Raw genomic sequence first — 22776 nt, forward strand, 5'->3', positions numbered from 1 at the left:
CCCGTGCCGCTTGCGCCGGGGCCTTGCAGGGGGAAAACACCCTCGTTCCTCCCCTTTTTGGCCCCAAAGCGCGTGCTTTCCCTGCTCAGCGGCTGCGGGTCAGGTCCGTTTCTCCTGCGCCGGCTGAGGCCGGTTGCAGCGCCAGGCGTTGGTGCTGGTACGAGCGCAGCCCCGGCCTCCCATCGCCGCCTCGGTCATTAGCACAAGCGGGCAGTGGCTCTTCGCGAGCGGCCACGGCTGGGCCCGGTGCCCCGCGGCCAGCGCCAGCCAGAGGAGCTGCCCCGCGGTACCGGTTTCACCTTGCAAAGAAGCTTTTAAAATCACGGAGACGGGAACAGACAGGAGACCCCAAGGCGCCGTGGGCAGAGCCACCGGCTGCCCGGCCTCCCCCCGCCGCCCGCCATCAGTAACTCACTGTAATGAAGCCTGAGAGTATCGAGTTTGCCGGTGCTCAGCAAACCGTGGCCCCAAAACGCAGGCTCTCCCCGCGGCGCTGCATTGAACAGACGCCCCAAAGCCCCCAGGCACACGCCAGTGCGAGCCCCCGGCTGCCGCCGTGGCCCGGGGAGCTGGTATTACCGGTGTCGGCAGGTGCTGGCTGCGGGTTTCCTCTTGCCCCGACACCTCCATGGGCTTTTCCAGCCATGGAGAGCCGGGGGGCTCCTCCTCTGCCTCGGGAGCCTTGTGCAACCTGCGTGCACCGGCTCCCCGGGGCTGCTGGGCCAGCAGGCTGGGTGGGTTGCCTTCCCTCTCCTTTTTTTTTTTCCTCTTTTTTTTTCCTTTTCCCCTCTCCTGAAGCCAGAGTTATTTGGTTTTTTTCCCCCACAGGTTCAGGTGGAGACGGAGGTGGAGCAGCGGGAGGAGGGACGGCCAACCCCTCTGCGGGCCTGGCGCCCGGCGATTGGGGCGGCGGGAGAGCCCGGCGCAGGGCAGGGGCTGAACCGGGGAGGGGGGGAAATAAATAAATTATTTAAAAAGAAAAAAAGAGAGGAAAAGCAAGCAGTGATCTGGCAGGTCCAGTCGGCTGGAGCGGCGCACAGGGAGGCGACTGGCCTGCGGCCGGGGCACCGGGGGAGCTCCCAAGGTAAATGCAGCTCTCCTCCGCGTCCCTTTCCGCGTCGATGCCGTCTCGGCCGGGGTCAGCAGGGTTTCACTCTCTCCCCACAAGCCCTGCTGCTCCCCCCCAGCTCTCTGGCCCCGCTCGCCCCCTCGGCGTACGCAGCCCCGCGGCTGCCCTGCCACCGTGCCGCCCTGGTGTCCTCTGCCGCGCGTGGAGTGCTACAAGCCCGGGGTGTCCCCAACCCCAAGACGCAGGGAACGGGAGCGTGCTGCTCCTGTTACCTGTGCTCCTCCTCCCTGGCAGGCAGCAGCCCTGACACCCAGCTGCCCTTTGGGCACCCGGCGCCATTTCACGCCCCAGAGCAAAGGGGCCCTGGCTGGCTGCGCCCCTCCACGGGGCGGGGAGGCGTTCAGGGCCTCCCCGAGGTCTCCGGCCAGTCTGCACCTTGTTGGGGCTTCCTTATTTCCAACCATCAGAGTGAAACAATTTACGAGCGACCCTTCCGGGCAGGACCGAGCAGAGCCGGAGCATCCCCACCAGGCAGAGGAAGCCCCACGCCACCCTGGTGAAGCATCTCCCATCCCCTTCCCCGTGCGAAAGCCGGGCGGGCTGGCTCGTCTCCATCCTTTGCTCTTCCGTCCCTGGCCGCGGAGAAACCCAGTTAATACTTTAGGTATAAATCGCTTTCCAGCTGCTCAAGCTGAACACGTTACAAGCGTCCCTCGCGTACCTTGACCCAGAGTTTCACCCCACGCCCGGCGCCAGGGCTGCTGTGCCAAAGGGAAGCAAGGTGCCTCCACCGCTGCCCACGGCAGAGCAGCGCTGCCGACCTCCCCCCTTCCCGTTCCGCCCCGGCAGCAGAGACGCCGTTTCTCCAGGGACGAGCCCAGCCTCACCAGCCCTGCTGCTACCCAGAACCAGTTTGCAACCGAGAGCAATGAAGCTCTGGGGCAAAGAGGCAGCTGAGAGAGATTTTTATCCCTCCTGGCCCCAGCAGTTATGCTGGATGTGTTTACAGTCGTGCCGCCTTGCAGAAACACCGGCAACGTGACGACCTTGTTATTCCCACATCGGCCCCAGCGGACGCACCGCCCGCACCGGCGGCTCTGCGGGTGCTTGGGGACGGAGGAGCCCAACCCCAGCACCGGGCTCTGCTTCACCGTTTGCTCCCAGTGCCCCTTGGCACCGCTGTGGTTTATCGGCGGGTGCGGGGTGTCCTCCCTGGGCCCCCTCTTCCCGCGGGGCTATTGCAGCAGCACTGCCACCGATCGCACGATGCCAGCCGGGGGCTGGTCCCCTGGTCCCCCCGCGCCATCCTCGCGCTCCCCCCCTGCCCCCGCGGCACGTCGTGCGGCTGTGCCTCTCCCCAGGCACGGCGGCAGGTTGGCAACCACTTGGCGTAGCTCAATGCTATGAGAGCTCACGAGATAGGAAGCCCGTGTTTCTATAAATAAACCGCCCTGCTGTTTAATGAGCAATTTCAATGGGCACGGCAGGCTGGAAGCAGCACTGCAGCCAAGCCGGGGTGTTGGTAGCATGAAGGGGGTCCCGCTGAGCCCCCCCAAGGCGGCCACAGGGGCGGCTCGCCGTGGTTTCACGGGGAGGTGTCGCACGCCCCGTGGCTGAGCTACACACATGGCTCCTTTCCCCTCGCCGGCCTCTGGTTTGAGCCGAAGCCACTTTTTTAACATCCTGCAGCCCCCGGTTGGTCATTAATCACCTCCCGCCTGTAAATTCGCCGTCGGGAAGGCCAGGCTGTGAGTCAGCGCTGCGCAGGGAGGGCAGGCGACACAGTGGCCACCAAGCCGTAGCTGGGACACGGCTCTGGCTTTACCCCAGAGTGGCACCCGCCGCTCCCCAGACCCAAATCGCTGCGGGGAGCGATGGGGACCGCCCGGGCGCTCCCTGTGCCGGCCCAGCCCGGAGCAGCCAGCGCTCACAGAGCCGTTTCTGATCCGTTCCAGGCCCAGCCTGCCCTGCGGCGGTGGCAGGCGGACTTTGCCCCCGGGACGACGCCGTGCCACAGGGGCCCTCCTGCCGCAGGTGGCCGCTGGTGATGCCGGCAGCTCCCCTGCACGTCGCCTGAGCACACCATGGCAGGTAAGCTGCAAAATTGAAACTTTCACCCGTTTTCAGCTGGGAAGGACCCCTGGCTGGCAGGCACGGCAAGTGGTCCGGCTCGCCGCCCCAGCTTTGTGGGTGAGGGTCTCTCCCAGCCCCAAAAACCAGCTCAGCCTGTTGCAAAACAGCCGCAAGTGCCGCTCGCTGCCAGACCCCCGCGGCAGAGCTTGTTTTTCCGGGGAAGCCAGGACGGCTACGACAGTTGCCTGCCCAGCTGGGAGGTGGCTCAGCCTTCCCATCTGAAACCCCCTTCCTGCTGTGCCCCCAGACCTTTGCAGCGTGGTCCCCGAAATCCTCGCCCCGGCCGCGAATGAGACACTGGAGCTGGCGCTGGGGAGCCAGATAGCGCTGAACTGCACCGTGCGCTGGGCGGCCGCGGAGCACTGCGAGCCCGTCCCCACCTGGAGCAAAGACGGGCAATGGCTGGGCAGCGAGAGCAGCCAGGACACTACCTGGTAAGGAGCCCACTCTGGGGGATATCCATCCGTCTGTCTGTCTGTCAGCACGGGTCACCACACGGCCCAACCCACGGGGGTCCTGTCTCCCCCCAGGTTTGCCCAAAATGCCTCGGAGCAGCTCCTCGCCAGCGTCCTGCAGCTCAACCTCACGCACGATGCCGACTTTGGGGTGTTTGCCTGCTGGGTCAGCAACACCACGGCCACCTTCACCCTGCGGCGAGTGGGTAGGGACATGCCAGGGACAGAGAAGGGACACCTCCAAGGAGGACCCGCTTACACAGGGCAGGACTGGCAGCCCCATGGGGATCATCGCTGCCTCTCCCAGGGCAGTGTACTGCGGCACAAACGTAGAAAACCTGGGCCAGGGGCCACCGGCCACACTCAGCGTGCCCTTCCCTGTCCTTGCAGAGGCGGCAGGGCACGTGCCCGCGGTGCTGGCAGCCCTCCTGGTCCTGGCGCTCCTGGTGCTTCTGGCCGGGCTCTATGTCCGATGCCGCCTGAGCGTGCTCCTCTGGTACCGGAACCGCTACGGCGAGCTGGAGATCAACGGTGAGCCGCCGGAGAAGGGCACGGAGGCAGTGCCCACCTTGGGAAAAGCCTCCCCCGGGCCAGGGGCTTGCCGACGTGCAGAGCCCTCCCCGGCATTACACCCCCCTTCCCCATGGCTCTCCCCAGATGGGAAGCTGTACGACGCCTACGTCTCCCACGCCACCGCCCCGGATGACCGAAAGTTTGTCCACTTCATCGTGAAGCCGCAGCTGGAGAACCGCTACGGCTACAAGCTCTTCCTGGATGAGCAAACCATCCTGCCCAACTCCGGTAGGCACCGGACCTGCGTGGGGTCGGGCAGAGGCGCGACACCAGCACCTGGGGGCTTGAAATCCCTTTGCCCGCAGAGCCGTCGGCTGACCTGATCATGAACGTGAGCCGGTGCCGGCGTCTCATCGTGGTCCTCTCCATCGCGTACCTGGAGCAAGACTGGTGCAACAGCAGCTTCAGGTAGGAGCGGCTCCTGCCTGCTGCCGGGGGAGAGGGGCCAGTGCGTCCTTTGCCCTCCTGCCACACGCCTGTCTCACAGGGAAGGGCTTTGGAGGCTGCTGGAGCTTTCCAAGAAACCCATCTTCATTGTCTTCGAGAGCCAGTACCGGGAGATTGCCCACCCCGCCATCAGCCTGCTGAAGCAGCACCGGAGCGCGGTGACCTTGCTGGTGTGGCGAGCTGGCTCCATGGTGAGAGCGGAGCAGGACCCCCTCCTGCTGGCACCCCCATTTCCATCCCCAGCCTCCTGTTTTGCGTCAGCCTCCCCGTGATGCTCCAGGGCTGCTCCCTGTGCTTCAGTGCTCCTCAAAAGCAGGTTGGGGCACCTGTCTTTTAGAGGCAATTTAAAAAAAAACCCACCAGAAACAGCCCCAGATCTGGGTGCTCGCTCCCCAGACTTGCAGGAGCCCCGTGCCACTCCGGGGTCTGCCCCAGCCGAGGCGCCAGCGTGAAGCCCCAGCTCTCGGAGCGAAGCTTTGGCCCGTGGCTGCTGTGGCCATTTCAGGGCCAGGCTGGGAGCTGGAGCCCTCGGGAGCGTTTCAGCAGGTTGGGCCGGTTTCTCCACCAGCGTGTGGGCGCGCTGCCATGCCGGGAGAACAGCCCTCGCCTTGGCTGAGCTCCCGGTGCCGGGAAGAGTGAGCCGAGCCCCAGAAAGCCTTCCCCAGCCCCGTGCGGGGCTGGGTTTGGCTTCGTGGTGGTCCCGACACAGCTCATCTCCTCCCTGCCCCACACAGACCCCATCATCGGACTTCTGGAAGGAGCTGTGCCTGGCCCTGCCCCGCAAGGTGTCCTTCCAGGGGACCATGGGGGACCCGCAGACCCAGCTGCAGGAGGACAAGGACCCCATGCTGATCCTGCACAGCAGCTACCTGGACAGCGGTGGAGACCTCCACCCAGATGGGGACCTTGGTACAGGTCCTTGTCCACTGCTGCTTCTCCTGGGGGGGCAGATGCGCACTGCAGGTCACCTTTGGGCTTTGCTTCACCCTCCCGTGGCAGGCGGGCTGGGTTTAGCCCCTTCCCCACTGCCTAAAACCCACCTCCCTGCTCCTTCCAGGCCTCCGAGGGTGTGCTTTCAGAAGCCCCCCGCCTCCCCGCATCGGCGGCCTCGGCGCTCCCATGGCTTCGGCTGCCGGCACGACGGAGGACACACAGCTGAGGGACGGCCAGAGACCCGAGCTCGACATCTCAGACCTGGGATCACGCAACTACAGCGCCCGCACGGACTTCTACTGCCTGGTGACGGAGGATGACATCTGAATAGGGCCGCAGGCCAGCAAAGGCAGCGTGCCCCTTCCCCGTGGGGCCACACGGACCCAGATCAGGGACAGAGGAGCCCGGGATTTATGATGGGACCAAAGCCAAGGTCTTGGTGGGAAAGACAGGAGCTGGCCCCTTCTGGCAGCACACTCTGTGGTGGAAAACCATCACCAGGGGACACCCCTGCCCGCAGTGCCTGGGCACCCTTGGGTGCTGGGCCCCCCTCCCTCGCCGTGGGCAGCAGGGACATTTTTCCTGCGTGATGGACAAACGTTGGGATGGGTGATGCTCTCCAAGAAGCAACGTGCCCCAGTCCCAGTGGCTGCGAAATGCCCGATGGGAGCAGCTGCAGCACCCTCTCTCCCACAGAAACCCCCGTGGCAATAAAATGCTGCTGCTCCGAGAGGGTCTCGTCCATCTGCGGGGACGCGGGTGCCACCGGCGGGTCTCTCCCTGCCATGGGCAGCGGGGCAGGCAGCGCTGTGCTGGGTCCCGTCTCTGTGCTGCATCCCGTCCCCGTGCTGGCATCCCCGCACCGGTGTCCCCACCACGCTGACTTGGAGCGGCGAGCGGGGTGGCACTGCAGGGTGAGCTCTCCCACACAGGGTGCTCTCCTCCCCTCCCGCGTGCCGGCCGAGCACGGGGGCAGCAGGCATCGTTCAAGGCCTTTATTTCAGGGATACACAGGGCTCGGGGAGCTTGTACACGGGGAGCTGGGGAGACAAACGCACCGTGACGCCCCAGCCTGAACAGCGCCGGGTCCCAGCATGTCCGGGAGCTACACCAGCCCTGGATGCGGCCCCTCCTGGCAGCGCTGCCCAGTCTCCCCTGCCCTCCCACCCCCTGTACCTACTCTACCTCATTTCCCAAATAGGGTGCGCAATGCCCCCCAAGCACAGGATCTCCCCACCCAGCCCCAAACCCACCGGCAGTCCGAAGCCACCCCGCAGCCCACCCGTGCAACCCGGCCTGGCCTGGCCACCACCACGGCAGGGAGAGCTTTGGACCCGCTGCCCCACCTGCGCCAGCCGCGCCGGGCACCAAGGGCATCTCCCCACCCCGCGGGTAGACGCCGCCCAGCAAACACGAGCCGGCTAGCCCTGCACAAATCTTGCTTACGCAGCACTGGCCAGGCCCAGCCCTGAGCAGAGCAGCCGGCAAGGAGCAGCAGCTCTGCCTGCACAGGGACAGTCCCGCGGGGTGTACGGAGGGCGATGGTGTGGCTCAGAGATCCCCCGGCTTCTTGCAGCGAGGGCATGGGCAGCCTCAGTCACAGTCCCCCACACCCCGGCAAAGGGGGGACTCAGCACCGCGTCGCCGACACTGCTTCCCAGCACCTTACAGCCACAGTGCCAACCTCATAAAAATTTGGGAAGCCACCTCAGACCTCCCACAAACCCCCTGAACTATGCAAAGCCCCATCCCCACCCAGCCAGGGCAGAGCATGTGCAACCCACGGCGTGGTGGCCCCAGCACCCTCCCAGCTCCCGGTGCACCGCGGATCGGGGAGTTGGGATGGCGTGCCCCCCAAAGCCCCCCTCCCCACCAGCATTGCTTTGCAGGAGCCTCCCCAAAGCCCTGCAGCTCCTTCCCCTCCGCCGAGCCATGAGACAAGCTGAGCTTTGCAGCCGGCTTCCAAGGAGCAGGCAGGGTCCCCAGGGGCTGTCCCCAACTAACTGGGATCCCAGCAGAGCCAAAAGCAGTTGCTGGGTTTAAGGCTGCGGCAGGAGGGAGGACAAGTGTCCCCCCGCCCAGGGAAGGGGGACCTGGCGGAGGCGGGAGGCGCGAGGGACGCGGCAGGGACTACGCTACGGAGCAGGGGTCCGGCGGCGAGCAGCCTCTCCAAGGCACGGCTGGCGGCAAGGAGCATCCCAGCGGGGAGAGGCAGGGCTGGGCAGTCCGGCTCCCGGGGGTTGTCCTCACAGGCCGAGGAAGTCCTCCTTCCGGTACCCCTTCTGCAAGGAGACAGGACACCCGTCACGGCGGGGACGCCAGCGCCGTCACCTTTCCTGCCCGAGGACACCCCTGCCCACGCCTCGCTGGATGGTGGGAATGCAAACACAAACCCGCTCTGCTCTGGCACTGACAGGGCCACGCTGTCCCCATGTTGGGCACGTGGCTGTCCCCACTGGTGCAGGTGCCACCACAGGGATGATGCTCTGGGGATGTCCCCACCCCTTCAGGAGGGGGAGGCGTGGAGCTGGGGCCCATCGTATGCCTGGGAGCATTTGGGTGGCGTGGCTTTCCGTGGTGAAGCCCCTGGCCTTGACTCCCTTGGGATCCACCCTCAGGGCCCACCCCAGCACCCCGCCGGCTGGAGGAGGCACCGGAGGGTGGTACCTACCATCTTGAAGTCCCGGTGGAGCTTGGTGTATTGCCACATGTTGCCCAGGAGGCTGGCTGCTGCTCTGGAGGACTTCTCGTTGTCCGAGCTGGGACAGGGACAGGATGCAATGAGCTTTGGGTACCGCTGGGCACGGGATGGTGCCCATCAGCCCAAGGATACCACCCCAGAAAGGCCTGGAGGGGCTGAAGACTTAGCGATGGTGGGAAGAGGCAGAAGACTAAAGGCTGGAGCCCACCGCAATGGGCAGGGTGGCAAGTGCTTCTGGCAGGAGAGGTGAGAAGCACTCAGATGGGAAGAAGGTAGCTGCAGCGATGGGCAACCCCGTGGTGGGGTGTCCTGAGGAGGTGGCAAAGGTCTGGAAGGGAGCCACGAGGCCACCCTGAGCTGGTCTGGGGACTCCCACCACCAAGCCTTGGGAAGGGAAACTGGTTGTGACCCTCTTCCACCTCGCTGGACCAGGGGAGGAAGCAGGACTGGACCCCAGGCCCAAGCTGGGACGGCAGAGTGGACAGGGAGCTCCCACCTGTCCCTTCTCTTCTTGATGTAGAAGAGCTTCCTGAGGCCATCAAAGTAAACGATGTCACGGGCGGCCATGGGGCTCTCCACCACCAGGTTGTTGAGGACCGCGATGATGTTCACGATGACGTCGGCGGGCAGCGCCTTGTCCCCCATGCTCCCCGGCAGCTTCTCGATCAAGTGGCTGACCACCTTGGTCGCTGGTGGGCAAAGGCATCATGTCAGAGCTGGTGGCCAGACCCAGAGGACACATGGCAGCCTGGGTACGAACCCTGCAACCTCTCGGGGGCAGTGAGGGGACAGAGGGTCCAGCCAAGGACCTGCGGGGCAGCACCAGGGACATCTTCAAGCCCTTTGCTCTCTGCAGCCTCTGCTGAGACTCCCTGGCACCTGGGAGAGGAGGTGGGGGACAGGGGCAAAGCCAAGTGAGATGGCGGGGTTGGAGGCAGAGCAGAACGTGGGGGGGGTGTTCAGTTACTGGGGATGGACCGGCCACCGCGCACTCAGCCGTGAGCAGGGACGCAGCCGGCAGGAAGGTGCTGAGACGTGGCCAGAGGTAACTGGAGGCCAGACCAAGGCGGAAAAGGGTGAAGGGCATCCGTCGGGCTCCTCCCTGCAGCCCCAGCCCTGCCCGTCCCTCCCCGGCACTCACACATCTCGTCCTTATTGCGGGCGTGGCGGGACAGGTTGCGGATGAGCCCCGTCAGGGAGCGCAGCTGGTGATGGTCGGCGGTGCGGACGCGGTCCAGCACGGGGTTCAGGATGCGCTCCTGCTCCAGGGCCAGCCGGCTCAGCACGCCCGCCCACTGCCGAGGCAAACACCCACTTGGAGACACCCACCAGGGACCTGCCGGCTGCCTCCTCCTCCTCCCACCCCATCTTCTTCCTCCTCCTCCTCTTGCTCAACGGGGCCAGGTCAGGGTGACCATGTCCAGGTGGTGAGTGGCGTGACAGCCACGTCCCCCACCCAGGAAAGGCTGGTACCAACCGCAGGGAGGTGCAGCCCCTCCCCGGGCACAGCTGTGACTGGCCAGGCGGTGGGCACAGCCAGGCAAGACGGGGCGAGCCCCGGGGGACGTTCCCCTCCCGTGCCCTCACCCTGCGGTCCCCAGCAGTGATGTTCTGCAGGGCGCCCGAGGCCGCCTCTGTCGTGTGCTTGTTGAGCTCGCAGCGCTGCAGCAGCCGGTTGTAGATGCCCACGATCTGCGGGTTCCAGAGCCACTCCATGCCCTTGGGGTCCTTGGAGACCTCCGTGAAGGTGACGATGTCCGCATTCAGGTAGTGCTGTGGGGATGGGGGCAGCGCTGTTAGACTCATGGGGATGTTCCCATCTGCAGCATCCCTCGCTGCGTGCGTCCCGTTTTCCCCACGCACCCGGCCTCGACCGTTGGGCAGCTCCAGGCTGGCAGCGAACCAGCAGGTCACCCCGGCTGCGTCACGCCCCGTGGCATGGCGAAGCGGGGGTTCGGCACCCTAATTCACACCACACACCTGATTCACCCTCTGCTGAGCTCACCCGTGTGTCCCACCCATCAGCCGAGGCTGGCGTCTACCTCCACCCCAGCGTCACCTCCACCGCCAGCTGCTTTGCGGTGCCAACCCCGCCCCAGGTGACACAGCCGTCATGGTGCCCACCACTTCCCAGCCGCTGACCTCGCGTGCTTTCTTGCTCTGGGGGCTGAAGCAGCCCACCAGCTCCCCCGTCACCATGCTGCTGTTGTTCCTCCTGTGGCCTTCCAGGCGCTGGAGGGAGGACGGGGGCATTTCGTCGTACAGGCGGTAGGAGAGGTTGCGCAGGACGCAGACGGCATTCTCCACGCTCTGATGGGGGGAGATAGGACATGAGGGTGTCAGTCCTTGTGCTGCCTGCCAGGGCACCTCCAGCTGGCACATCCCCTGGGGCGCGATCCCATGGGGCTCCGTGGCAAGCATCACCCCGATGACACCAGCAATGCCCTACTATGCCCAGTAAGCCCAGACAGAGCCAGATTGGTTTTCCCACCATCACATCAAGATGTGCCTTTGCACCATGATGGCCAGGTGGCCACCAGGAGGGAGGGAGCAACACCCCGTCTGAGGGCACCCAAACCCTCCCAGCACTCAGCTCCCGGGGCTCACCTTGTCCTCTGACTTGCCCACTTCCAGGGAGCTGTTCACATAGTGGATCATGGAGTCCACCAGCCCGTGGCACTCGCGCATCTTCTGCCGAGTCTGCTGGCTGGCAGAGCTGAGATTCCTGCACAGGGAACACGGGTCCATCATGGCAAGAAGGGGCTTCCCCCCGGCCAACCCCTCCGGCCACTGGGCAGCACTGCGGGGAGGGCAGCTAATACCTCTCCCAGGAGGCTGACCAGGCTTTGCCTTGAGGCACAAGTGCTGCAAGGGATAGGGGACCCCAGAAACGAGCCCTGGGGACCTCGCTCCCTATGTATGCGCCACAGATGGTGTCTCTTTCTCTACCCAAAACTTCACCCGCAGTGGGAGGATCGGAGCCGGCCCAGAGCAGGTACCTGAGGAAGCCCGTGGAGTTGTAGAAGATCTCCGCCTCCGAGGGGTTCTGCTGGATGACACCCGAGCCCCCCAGCCCGGAGAGGGGGACCAGGACCAGGTCTGTGAGCTGCTCCAGCGTGTCCCGGGCCAGGCGATCTTTCAGGTTGTCGCTGGAGGAGAGATTCCACAGGATCCCTGCAGGGAGGGGGATCCTCAGTCCCAAGAATGGCTGGAGAGCATGTCCACCCCGACTGTCCTCCCCAGGGGGCTCACACTGACCACCCGCAGCCAGGAGCAGCCCTGGGACAGGCTGGGTAACAAGGATGCAAAGAGCGCATCCCTGTGAAACGTCATCCCAGCTTTACTCACGGGGTGGGGGCACCACGTGCTGCCCCCAGGGGACAAGGACCCCTGCCCGCCCCGCCATCATCTCCGACCTGTGACATTCTTGCGGAGCTCATCGTCCGGCTCCCGCAGTGTCCGCATGAGCTCGTAGATCCCGTTCTCCTCCACCAGCGCCAGCTTGTTCTCAGCGTTGTCGTAGATGAGGTTGCGCATGGCGCCCGTGGCATGGCGCTGCACCTCCTGGTTGGGGCTGTTGAACAGCTTCACCAGCTTGGGCATGGCCTGGAGGCTGCGGGCCTGGGAGGGGAGAGCCCGGTCGGGTTGAGACGCCCAGCCGCTCTCCTGTTCTGCTGGGGCTCCCTCCATCTCCTCCACCCTCCCCGGGGTGCCCCACCATGGCAGAGGGGCTGAGGACAGCCCCTTCCCTTTTGGCTCCTGGGTGCTCACCTGCTTCTTGGCGTTGCTGTCACTGTAGCATTTGTGCTGGAGGTAGGCAGCACCCAGGACCTGCAGGTTAGGGTCGCTGGCTATCAGGTATTTCACTGCGGAGGGCAGGTCGATGTCGTCAAACCTGGAAGCCACAGGCAGGTGAGGAAGAGCCCGAGCAGAGCACCCCATAGGGGTCCTCCACCTCTGCACCCCACCACGTCCCGCATCTTGGAGGAGACCTGTCAACCCATCTCCCTCCCTGCCACACTCCTGGGGCACGGGACTCCGGACCCAGCTGAATAAGCATCTTCGTACCCTCGTGTCTCAGGATGTGTCCATGAGAGGAGCAAAGGCCACATGCAGGACATGCTTGGAGGTCCTCATGCCACAGTCCATCACTATGGGGCCAAATTGTGCCCACCATCTCACCCCTCCTGCATCCCTTGCAGCAAGGTAACAGCAGGCAAAAGAGGGAGGGTTTTGCCCTCAACCGGCCAAGTGACTAAGGTGGGGACAAGGACTAAGCTGGTGCCGGACCAGCCCTGGTGGCACTCACCCCCCCGACGCGTGGCTGAGCAGCGTGCTGTGCCCATTGTACATCTCCATGGCGCGCTGGTCCTGGAGGCGGTGGCTGGACTCGGCCAGGCTGCGCACGGAGGGCGCGCGGGAGCTGTGCTCCACCATCCCCATGTACGAGCTCCCCATGCCCGCCTGCGAGGCCGCCTGGATGCTGCCGAAGGAGCCGGTGCTAAGCCGTGACCGGTTGTTGCTCTGGAAGCGCTGGAGCGTGCGCATGGCGGGTGCCCGAATGGTGCGGCTCTGGGTCACCTCGCTGCCGTCCAGCCAGTCGGAGGCGGCCTTGGTGGCGGAGCCGGCGCTCATCTGCCTCTCGAAGGTGTAGGAGCGGGTGAAGCCGCCATTGCCTTGGCTTTTGTAGAGGGGACGGTGACCCACGGGGTCCAGCTGCTCTGAGATGACGCTATAGCGGTCATCCGCGATGGCGGTGGGCTGGAGCGGCCCGTCGGCCAGCCGCAGGGAGCGCAGCGAGAGGGTGTCGAAGTTCTGCCGGGACCGGTAGTTGCGCTCGTGGAAGGAGCTGGGCCGCGGCGAGGTGTTGGTGGCCTGCGACATGGCATAGCCAGCGCTGTAGCCCTGGCCCTTCGCCAGGCCCCCGTTGCTGATGGTCGCCATCCGCTTGTGCGGAGTGAGGTCCACCGCCGAGCGCGAGGACCAGCTGCTGCCCTTCAGCGTGCCAAAATCCTTCTTGGCCAGCGGCTGATACAGCTGCAGGGGGAAAGTGCGGGGTCAGGGGGTGCCTGCAAGCCTGTCCCTCCATCCCCACCACGGGGAGAGGAAAGGACGGAGCTAGGAGCCTCCCTTGGCACAACTAAAGCTACAGCCGGCATCTGGGTCTCCGCCGGCATCCCCAGCTGCCACAGTGATGGGTGCCAGTGCGGGGTGGGGGACAACCCCCCCCCCCCCAGTACGTACCGAGGGTTTGGTGTCCAAGCCATTGCTCTGGGAGCGGGAGCTGAAGGAGGAGTGCAGGGTCGTGCCGTACTGACCACCTACGGGACAGAGACGGAGGGATCAACGTGAGCGCCGGGCGGCCAAAGGGGTGGTCTCGGGGACCAAAGATTGTCCCCAGCTCATCCTGGGGGGACCCGCTTCAGAAGCCACAGCAGTGCCAGCGGTGCTGAGGGGGACGAGGGAGCCAAAGGACACTGCCTTCGCTTGCCTGCCGGCAGCGGGGAGCAGGAGAGGCTGCGCTGAGCGGTGACCTCCCCACCTTTCATCGTGCCCTGATGGCGAGGGGAGTGATTGCCACCTCGGTGGGGATGCGGCAGCTCAGCCCGGTCCCCTCTGCTGTAGCCAGATCGGCAGCTCGGGCATCCCCCCCCAAAGCCGGCCCCGGCTCCGGCACCCAGGGAACGGGAGCCCAGCAGGGACCCGGCCGCCCCACTGCACCCCGCGCCGCCCTCCCACCTCGCCACCGCCCTGGGGCACCGGTGGGGACCGGAGGACGCCGCCAGCCCCGGCGGTGATGGGAGCGTGACTCACACCCGCGCTCGGGGCTGCCCTCGGGGTGCTGAGGGGGGGTCTCTCCCCACCGCCAAGGTCCCCCAGCACCTCGGATCGGGGGGCTCGGTGAAACCCCGCGCCGGTGCCAGGTGAAGGAGCAGGGCGGAGGCCGCGAGTGCAGACATTAAATGGAGGAACTTGGAGCCCAGCCAGCGGCGCCGCTCAGAGGCTGGGGGGGACGGGGAGGGATCTGCCCGGGCAAGAAAAACCTTCCCCCCAGCCCCAAGCGGGGTGCGGGACCCCTCCAGTGCAAATCCCCCCCAGGGACAGGTCGGGAAACTGAGGCACGACCCCCGAGTGGGGTGAAACAAGCCCACGCCGGGGCTGCGCCGCCCCCATTCCCGGTGCTGGGGGTGCGGCGGGGGGCTCGGCCGGGGTGTGGGGGGCAACCCCCCAGCCCCAAGCCAGGGCGCGAGCCGAAGCCCACCGCCGGCCGAGGGGCTCCCGCCGCCTGTTCCGACACGTGCACCCGGGGGTTCTCCCACCTCTGCTGCCGTCGGCGTGGTCGGGGACCTCGGGGCGGGCGGCCGCTTGCCCCCTCAGCATCATGCGGATGCGGACCTGCTCCTGGACGCGGGCGCTGCGCAGCCGCTGGGCCTCGGCCGCCTCCCGGCTCCTGCCGTCCAGCTGCCGGTCCGAGGGCAAGGCCAGCGAGCAGACGCCGGCCTCGGGCTGCAGGGCCGACAGCAAGAAGGTGTTAGTCTCCTGCATGGTGGCGGTGCAGAGGCCAAGGTGAGCGAGGCCGCCCTGCGCAGGTGAGCGTGGCGGCGGCGGCGGCTTCCCTGAGCCGTTGGGAGGCACCCGTCCCGCCCCGCCGCCGCCACGCCTCGGCCACTGCCGCCGGCGGGAAGGAGGGTGCTGCACCGGGCCCCCGCCGCCAACGTCACCGCTGGCGTTGGAGGCACCCAGGGGTGACCTCGCGGGGACGAGGGCACAAGGGAGGCGGACACTACGGGGGGGTCCAGGGTGGTCGTACCCACAGCCCCAGCGCGGAGAGCCAGATCCCCCCCAGCAGCCTCCTCACTGACCCCCAGACTCCTGGGCAGCCCTGCCAGCGAGCCCCAGACCTACCCATGGCCACACTGGAGAGCCCCGGACCCCCGCATGGTCCCGCCAGTGAGCCCCAGACCCCTGCATTGTCACTCCAACGAGCCCAAGACCCCCAGGCAACCTCCCCGGAGAGCCCTGGACCCCTGGGCAAGATCCCCAGCCAGCCCTGCACCCCCACATGGCCCCGTCACCAAGCCCCAGACCCCCGCATCGTCCCTCTGGCGAGCCCCAGACCCGCCATGGCCTCCCAGGGGAGCCCCGGACCCCTGGGCAGCCCCTCCGCTGGCCCCAGCCTCCGCGGGCTGCCCACCACCACAACCCCTCCAGGGAGAGGGGCCGGCTTGCCAAAGGGCCGGAGCGGGGGCTAATTGGCAGTAATTACTGGCCGGGCCCTCCCTGCTTTGCTTTTCAAATCAGCCGGGGAATTAAAAAACAACAATAACAATGAAAAAAAAAAAAAGGGGCAGCTCAGCGCCGGCAGGCCCGGCGGCAACGAACGCGGGGTGACTCAGCCGCTGCCACCGCACAGGTAGTAATTAGGCTCGCCCCACTCGCCGAGCCGCCCCGGCCGACCTCGGCATGGCCGGGGTGGGGGACGCCACGTACCCCCCAGCCCGCTGCGCTCGGGAAGGGCTCCCGAAACCCCCGCGGTGGTGTTTCACGCTGCTCTCCCTCAGCCTCTGGCTCGCTAACCCAGCCGCTCACTCCTGAACCGAGTCGTGCCCGTTCACAGCCATGCCCGGGTGCTCGGGCTCTGCCCCTGCTCGTGGGCACGGGGCGTTTTGCCCGTCGGCTCCGGCACAGCGCATCAGCCAGAGAAGCCGGTGCTGGCTTTGGCCGTTTGAAGGCGAGCGTGGCGACGCGGCCTCAGCTCCGCAGCGAGCCACGGCTCCGCGCTCAGCGTCGCCGCTCCGAACCCGCCTGGCAGAAGCTTTCGGGGCTTTGCCGGCCGGTGAGCTGGCTGGGGCTTACGACACCCAGTGATGACAGCACCGGGACGGTGATGACAACGCCAGGACGGCTTTTGTGCTTCGTTAGGAGGGTGAAAAGGGCGGCCGTCCCTGAGGAATGTGCTGCCATCAGCAGGAGCAGCCGCCGATGCCGGGGCGGGGTGGCAAGAGCTGCGGGCGAGTGCTTTGGGGTGCTGGTCCCTGCTTTGGTAGCCCCCCCAAACCCCACTGGGCTGCAAACCCCGGTGCCACCATTGCATCGTGCCCGGGGACCGATGCAGGGGGGGACTCACCTCCCCGGCCCTGGGGGGGGGTCCAGGGACTTCATGGGTTTACTGGGAGCCCCCCCTTTGCTTAGGGGTCACACCTGACCCTTTCGGGGTACGGCACCCAGGGAGACCCACAAGGGCCCCCCCTGCTCCCACCTCAGCACCACCCACACGGGGAGCGTCGGCGGGTGCTCCGGGTTTGGCAGGGCTCCGCGGGGCGCTCCCAGTCCTCCGAGCCCCGGTGAATCACAGGTTCCCCCCCGGGAGCAGGCGGGGAGGGCGGTTCGCTCCCTCGGCAAGCCGACGCTTGCCCGCCGTCCCCGTGCCAGGCACCGAGGGGCTTGGGACGGCCCCGGGGGACGAAGGGGCTCCCAGGGATGGCCCCGAGCCCGCTGGCAGCCCCGTTCCCTCAGGCTCTGCCTGCCTCCCAAGCCCCCGTCCCCGCAGTGTGACACTGCCCTGCAGCTTAAAGATAGAAAATGGGGGGACATGGGGGGCTTGGGGGGGTTGAGGCAGGTTTGAAGCCGAAAGCGGCAGCGCTCGCCCTGTAAAGTGGCTCGTTAACAGGGGAAAGCGGTGGGTGGGAGCAGGGATGCACTGGGATGCTCAAAAAGCAGCAAATCGGCACAAAACCTCCCCACATTTGGAGCGCAACTGGGGGATTCCCGAGGGGATCCAGCCACGGTCAGGGTGACACAGGGTTAAATAAACTCGCTCTGGGGGTCCCTAAAGTGGTCTGTGACCCCCCAGCCTGGAGGCACCCATATCCCTTCCTCCATGGGGTGACAGAGCCACGTCCCCAGGGAGACCCCAGCTCCTGGGTGCGCGCTGTCCTCTCCCCTCCCCGAGCACCACCGAGTGCCTGTCCCCAAAGCCGGGTCCCCAGGGAAGCCTGTGGCTGCCGCTGCCATCAGCCTTTCAAGCAGGGAGTGGCCAATGCAGCACCACGCAGCCTGGCCACAGCGCACGTGTGCCAAGAGCCACGCTGGGGAAACTGAGGCACGAGAAGAAAAAAAAGCCTCTTGGCCAAAGCTGGCCAGGAGCAGGCAGCTGCCGGATCCGGCATCCACGCTCTCCTGGGGACTGGCGGCAGGGCAGGTGCCACCGGCTTTCCCCGGGGACCCGCGCTGGGGACAGCCGCGCCGAGGGGTGTGGGACCGGCCGGCACGTACCTTGTTGGGTGGCCCCGGAGGGCCGTTGCCCTGCAGCATCCTCCCGGGCAGGCGGGTGCACCCCTGGGTGCTACACGGGTGCCGGGTGCCCCAGCACGGGGTGGGCGATGCCGTCTGCGGCGGGGCCGGTGCGGGGGGCGTGGGGCCACGGCGCGGGCCCGCCCCGGGAGCTTACCCAACCAGTCTCTTCGCCGTTGTTTTGCATGTGCGCTCGAAACCCGCTCGCCTCGCAGCCAAGTTTACGCTTTTGGGGCTTGTGGCAGCTCCACAAAAAGCCTCGGCACGGCCGAGATGCCGGTGGGGCGCCCGGGGGTCGCGGCTGCCCCATCCCGGGCAGCGGAGCCGCGTCTCAGCTGCCTTTGTGATGCTCCAAGAAATCACCATCGGTCGCCACCACCATGGCCATGGTCCAACATGTCCTTTCCACCGCATCCCCTTGAACCCCCAAGCACGGGGCACCCACGGGTGCGACAAGGAAGGTTTTGGGGCTGCCAAAAGAAGAAGATCGAGGGGAGGCACGGTTTTTAGGGTGCAGGGGGCTCCCCCGGGCCCGGGGGTTCACAGGGAGCATATGTTTGCATGTGTGGGATGGAGCAGGAGCCCTTTGAAGCCAGATAAGCCGAGAGGGAGCGTTTGAAACGGGCCAAACCAGTTTTGGGGGCCATCGCTTCCACCGGCACCGCAGCCCGGGCTCCACGCCGCACCCAGCGCTCACTGGGGGCTGCTGAGAGGTGACCCCCCGGCAAAGCCCAGCGTAGGGCAGGAGACTGCCCAGGACCCTCCACCCGGCCACTGCTGTCACGCGTGGCCCATTCTCAGCCCGGTGGTTTCAGCTCCTCCAAAAGCAGGGACCTGCCTGCACCCCGCTGTCCCTCGGGGCTCCAACGCCTGGCTGGGTGGGGAGAGGCTCCCCATGGTCCCCACGTCGTCCCTGTGACCGCGGCTCAGCCACTTGCTGGAGAAACAAAACCCTCCGGTGTTTTGCTGCTGGCGCTGCACCCAGCAGACACCACTGCCAGCTCCAAATTGCTCCCAGCAGGCTGGACCAGTGTCCCCAGTGGGGATGGCACGGGTGGCACCAGTCCCTTCCAGCATCAGCGGCAGCTCTGGATTTGGCCGAGCCCGGTGCCCGCTCCGATGCTGGTGGCTTTGCGAGCTCGCCTGGCTGGGAAGTGGCTGGAAAAGTTATGCCTCAGGAAAGGCGGCTTTCGGGATCCCGCTGCTGGCCCCAGGGGACCGCGGGGCCACCCGCCCTGCCCGGGACTTCTCAGCCCACAGGCCAACTCCTGGCACAGCAGGCAGAGCCCTGGCCCACAACAAAGCGCTTCCAAAGTGCTGGAAAAAACAGGCAGCATGGAGAGAAAAACCCGCTGTCTCCTCCCGGCAAATCCTGGGGCCAGAAATACCAAATTTGGGGTAAAAGGGCCCCAGAGCCCCAGCTTGTGGCCGTTTTCTGATGCTAAGCAGGTTGCCGAGCCCACCACCTCCATCCTCACCCCATAACTCAGCAGATGCTCAAACAGAGCCCGGGGGACGCAGACAGAGAATAAAACACTCAGGGGGGAAACTCCGGGGCTATTTCAGCTCTCCCAGGGGTGCTCAAGGTTGTTGAAAGCTCATGGTGGAGGGCAGCAAGGACACGGTGGTCGCAGCCCAGGGGATTTGCAGGGACAGGGTGACCCGGCTGAGGAGCAGGAGATGCTCACAGCAGCCGGGCCCGCGGCAAAGCGGGTTTGCTGGAGCCCACGAGGCGCTGCGTGTAGCCAGGCACGTCCACGTGCAAGGGCAGAAGGCGAGCAAAGAGCTGGTGCAAACACGGCCGTCCTGAGAACAAGCGCGCAATGGTGCGCGGGAGCGAGTGGGGCGGCTCGTGGCTCTCCCCGCAGCTCACCAGCCCTGGGGGGACACGGGGACGAGCCCCCCAACGCGGCGTGTGGGGTGCAGGCAGCTGCCCGGGTGGAGCCCAGGTGTGGGGCGGAGGCTCAGCAACCTCCCTGCAAGCCCAGGCGTGCATCCGGGCATCAAAACCACGGCTGCCGCCTCCTCCTCGCTGCATGAAACAGCAAAGGGGCCCCTTGCAATGCCGCTGCTGCCCACTCCCACCAAAGAGCGGATCCGTGCCCCATACCCAGCCTCGTCCTCCTGCTCAGTCCCACCGGGAGCGCGGGGAGCCCTGCCTAGGGGTTTCTGACCTTTCCTCCCATGCCAGCCAGGCTCACCCCAATGCTTCCACCGGCACGCTCCCCGGCGAGCTCCCGGCAAGCCCGGGGCAAGGCTGCTCCCTCCGGCAGAGCAGGCCATCGGGTCAGGGCTCCCTGAGCCCTCCTGGGTGCTACAAACTGCAGCGGTGATTTCGGGTGGGCAAAAGCATCCTCCCAGCCTGCCACTGCAAGGGCACTTGGGGGGGAGAGGGACAGAGGCCAGCCTGGCTTTTTGTGCCCTACACCCGCCTGGGGACCGCATCCCTGCCAAGGCACGAGGGTGATGGGAGGGGAAGGAAATCCCAGCCAAGACATTGATTTTATTTTTTAAGAATAAAAAAAAAACCCAAAACAGACGAAACCTCCTGAAAACAGCTTCCTACCTCATAATTTCACAGAAATTAGCTTGGAAACATCATTTGCTCTCCCCCTGCTCCCGTACCTGCTCTGGGCTCTGCCCTGCCCCCCCCAGCCCAGCCCCCGGGCGCAGGCAATGCCAGCCCGTGGCCAAGGGGCTCTGCCCCCCACCCCGTACGGCCGCAGCGCGTGGCCCCGTGCAGCAGGGCAGAGCCGAACCCCTTCTCCCCCTCCACGGGTCCTGGGGAGGGGAGCGGGAGGCTTTGGGCAGCCCCAGCGGGCTCGTAGCACCTGCAGCCTCCTGCGGATACCAGCAGCCCCCCCAAAAAGCTCAGCTCTGCAGCCTGGCACAGGGACAGGGTGCTGGGCGTTTTGGGGGGCGACCCAGCACAGGGGCTGCGGAGCGAGCGCCAGCTGCAAGCCTGGGTCCCGCTTTTCCACTTCCGGCATCACCGGGCAGCACAGCCCCAGGGACTCACCGGCTCCGGGGATCAGCCTGGAGGCTTTACCCCTCCCGACAGCAGGACGCCCATTGTCCCGGCGCTAATGAGTTAATAAATTCATTTCTGACTAAGAAATTAGACCCTTAAGAAAAAAATCACCACCCGCTTTCGCCCTCCCCGCTCCCCCCCTCCCCAAAATAACCGCGGTTCGTTTACGGGTGCCCTCCGTGCCGGCACCGAGGCGCGTCGGCGGAGATCGGGGACAACCGGGTGCCAGCAGCGGCCTGCCTCCGGTGGGCACGGGGGGGTCGGTGGCTACGGGCCGGGCTCAGGGCGCTAGTCCTTGGGTGGCTTCTTGCTGCGGGCGTTCCACATGCCACGCTTGGAGTGGTAGTAATGGTAAAAGTTCCTGAGACGCAAGCGCTCCACCTCCAGCCCGCTCTGAAGGACCCTGCAGCCGGACAGAGGGACAGCCGCTCAGGGCTGCGGCCCTCCTAAAGGGAGGCTTTGCCCCTTCCCACCACCCCACCCCAGCCTTCAGCCAGCTCGATGGAGGGGAGGGAGGGTTTCCCAGGGGACGGGCCCAAATCCGCGTGGCCAGCCCTGCCCCGGGGGGTACAGGGCTGCCGGGACCCCCAGCCTCACCTGTCCAGGAGCTCCCAGTCCTCCCCACCCCAGCGGTCTCTGAACTCCTCCGTGTTCATCCCTCCCACGCGGTCGAAGTCCGACTTGTAGATGCCGAAGAGGCCAAAGCCGTTCACCTCCCAGTAGCCTGGAGGAGGGAGAGCAATGAGGCAAGGGGTGTGGGGGGACCCCAAATCCCCAGGCCATCACCCCTGCACTCTCCCCCCCCACCTGGGAACCACGGGAACAGCCCATCCCAGCCCCTCTTCCCACCACGGGTCTGTCCCCACCACCTCCCATGAGGATGCACCGGGTGACAGCCTGGTTTTGGGGGGCACTGCACCCAGTGCGCCTCGGGCACCCTTGGGCTTGAATCCCATCTTGCCAGAGCAAAACAAACCCATCCTCCCCGCACATCCGAGCCCGGCTGTCACCCAAACCCAGAGCCACAGCTCTCCTTGGGCAGGCAGGGGACGTTTTCCAGGGCAGAGGGGACCGTGCTCACCGTTGGGCTCCCGCGGGGAGCTGCCGCAGCTCAGCCTCATGACGATGGGCGCGTAGGCCAGCTTCCCCTCCACGCAGTGCTTCCGGATGCTGTCCAGGATATTGGGGGGGAAATGGATGTGCAGGTCGCAGAGGAACACGATGCTGTGCCCGTCCTATGGGAGGGGACAGACACAAGCGGGAGGATGAGGGCAGAACAGCTCCGGGAGCGAAGCCAAGGCAAGAGCTGGTTCCTCTCCCCCGCCTCACCTCGACCATGTCCACACCAGCCTGCAGCCCGGCCGAGCGCTCGAAGTTCCCCGTGCGCCGCAGGTACTGGTAGCTGAGGAGAGAGGACAGGGGTTAGTGCTGGTGACCGAAAGGGACACAGCCAAGAGGGGGACAGGGACCATCAGTGAGGAGAGGGGACCTTCTCAGGAAGGGGGTCAGATGCCTACAACTCATGCTGAGGGTCCCCCCACGGAGGCACAGGAGGTTTCTGCATCCCCGTCTCCTCCATGTGGGAAACGGGTTTAAAACCCCCAAAAAGGAGGAGGAAGAGAGGGGCAGTGAGGCGGCGACCTGTGCCAGGCTGGGGAAGGAGCGGCAGGTTGTGCGAGCACCACCAGCATGGCCTGTCCCACCACGAGGAGCCCCGCAGACCCCCCTCAGCAGCCTCGGGGGGAGCAGGGTGGGACCCAGAGCTTGCGTGGGGTGCCTTACCGGGGCAGCTGGGCATCCCGTAGGGCTTTCTCGACATCCATGTCATCGCTGTCGAAGTCCACCAGGATGACGTTGAAGTTGGTGTCCTTCGTAGCCCCATACAGGTGGGCCATGTCCGAGATGAACTGCTGGACCCAGCGGGCTTGGTTCTTCACTGCCAGACACAGCCACAAACGTCCCTCAGGCTCACCACGGGGGTCCCAAGAGCACCCCCTTCCCAACCAAACCAACACCCCTTCTGATGAGAAGTGATAACCTCAGCATCTCATGAGAAGAGGGAACCTCATCCCCCTTGGGCCAGCCTGGAGGACACAACCGGGGAGCAAAGGGGTTGCCTTCCTCCCGCCGGAGGATGCTG

The 22776-nt window shown here is 66.0% G+C and overlaps 3 protein-coding genes across 3 annotated transcripts in view; 1 reads left to right on the top strand and 2 right to left on the bottom strand.

The window, feature by feature from the left end:
- Window positions 1-3153: 3153 nt before the first annotated feature.
- SIGIRR (single Ig and TIR domain containing) lies at window positions 3154-5937 on the top strand (the record flags this gene model as incomplete). The annotated part of the gene is made up of 9 exons (XM_082317330.1): window positions 3154-3160; window positions 3450-3636; window positions 3733-3863; window positions 4048-4188; window positions 4315-4458; window positions 4536-4638; window positions 4718-4868; window positions 5412-5586; window positions 5735-5937. The coding sequence occupies 9 exons, from the start codon at window positions 3154-3156 to the stop codon at window positions 5935-5937; spliced, it is 1242 nt and encodes a 413-aa protein (XP_082173456.1).
- Window positions 5938-7856: 1919 nt separating this feature from the next.
- Window positions 7857-17626, bottom strand: PKP3 (plakophilin 3; the record flags this gene model as incomplete). Its single annotated transcript, XM_082318961.1, has 14 exons — window positions 7857-7892; window positions 8282-8369; window positions 8808-9000; window positions 9453-9606; window positions 9899-10084; window positions 10454-10621; window positions 10919-11036; window positions 11311-11485; window positions 11728-11932; window positions 12083-12206; window positions 12621-13348; window positions 13556-13632; window positions 14632-14818; window positions 17588-17626. 14 exons carry the CDS (start codon window positions 17624-17626, stop codon window positions 7857-7859), a joined length of 2478 nt encoding a protein of 825 aa, XP_082175087.1.
- A 3298-nt stretch (window positions 17627-20924) lies between these two features.
- B4GALNT4 (beta-1,4-N-acetyl-galactosaminyltransferase 4) overlaps window positions 20925-22776 on the bottom strand; it is a gene marked incomplete at both ends in the record, with an annotated part of 28614 nt that continues 26762 nt past the window's right edge. The window contains 5 exons of the mRNA XM_082318170.1: window positions 20925-21039; window positions 21234-21360; window positions 21718-21871; window positions 21966-22038; window positions 22419-22572. Of these exons, the coding sequence (XP_082174296.1) occupies window positions 20925-21039; window positions 21234-21360; window positions 21718-21871; window positions 21966-22038; window positions 22419-22572 (623 nt within the window). The remainder of the gene's footprint in view (window positions 21040-21233; window positions 21361-21717; window positions 21872-21965; window positions 22039-22418; window positions 22573-22776) is intronic.

Source organism: Platalea leucorodia (genome assembly GCF_965183815.1).
Source record: "Platalea leucorodia genome assembly, chromosome: 7".
NCBI classification, from domain to species: Eukaryota; Metazoa; Chordata; class Aves; order Pelecaniformes; family Threskiornithidae; genus Platalea; species Platalea leucorodia.